Source organism: Penaeus monodon, chromosome 23 (assembly GCF_015228065.2).
Source record: "Penaeus monodon isolate SGIC_2016 chromosome 23, NSTDA_Pmon_1, whole genome shotgun sequence".
Taxonomy (NCBI): Eukaryota; Metazoa; Arthropoda; class Malacostraca; order Decapoda; family Penaeidae; genus Penaeus; species Penaeus monodon.
The window spans coordinates 39,746,714-39,746,945 of record NC_051408.1 but is presented as its reverse complement, the minus strand read 5'-3'; the positions used below and the strand labels follow the sequence as shown (position 1 = coordinate 39,746,945).

The window sequence follows — 232 nt, the reverse complement described above, 5'->3', positions numbered from 1 at the left end:
AACTGCACATAAATGTTATTAGCTTCTCTTACCACGGAGCGCGAAGCCATACTGATCGCTCTCGGTTGTTGCAAGTGACGCAGTGGGAAAAGAATGATAACGCTGCTAGCTTTAGCGTCCGTTTTTATAGGTGGTGGTAACTCCTTCCGCAAGGACAAGGGAGGGGGTTGCCATTTGCCAAATTATCCTTGAGAGAGTTTTCCTTTGATAGCAAAAGACCGTTACGGAGCCA

General features: G+C 47.0%; 1 protein-coding gene across 1 annotated transcript in view; it reads right to left on the bottom strand.

Moving 5' to 3' along the window:
- The window catches only part of LOC119588047 (glycine-rich protein 23-like), a gene marked incomplete in the record, with an annotated part of 1,615 nt that extends 1,389 nt beyond the window's left edge, over positions 1-226 (bottom strand). Inside the window, 1 exon segment of the mRNA XM_037936746.1 lies at positions 33-226. Coding sequence (XP_037792674.1) covers positions 33-50 — 18 coding nt within the window.
- Positions 227-232: the final 6 nt, after the last annotated feature.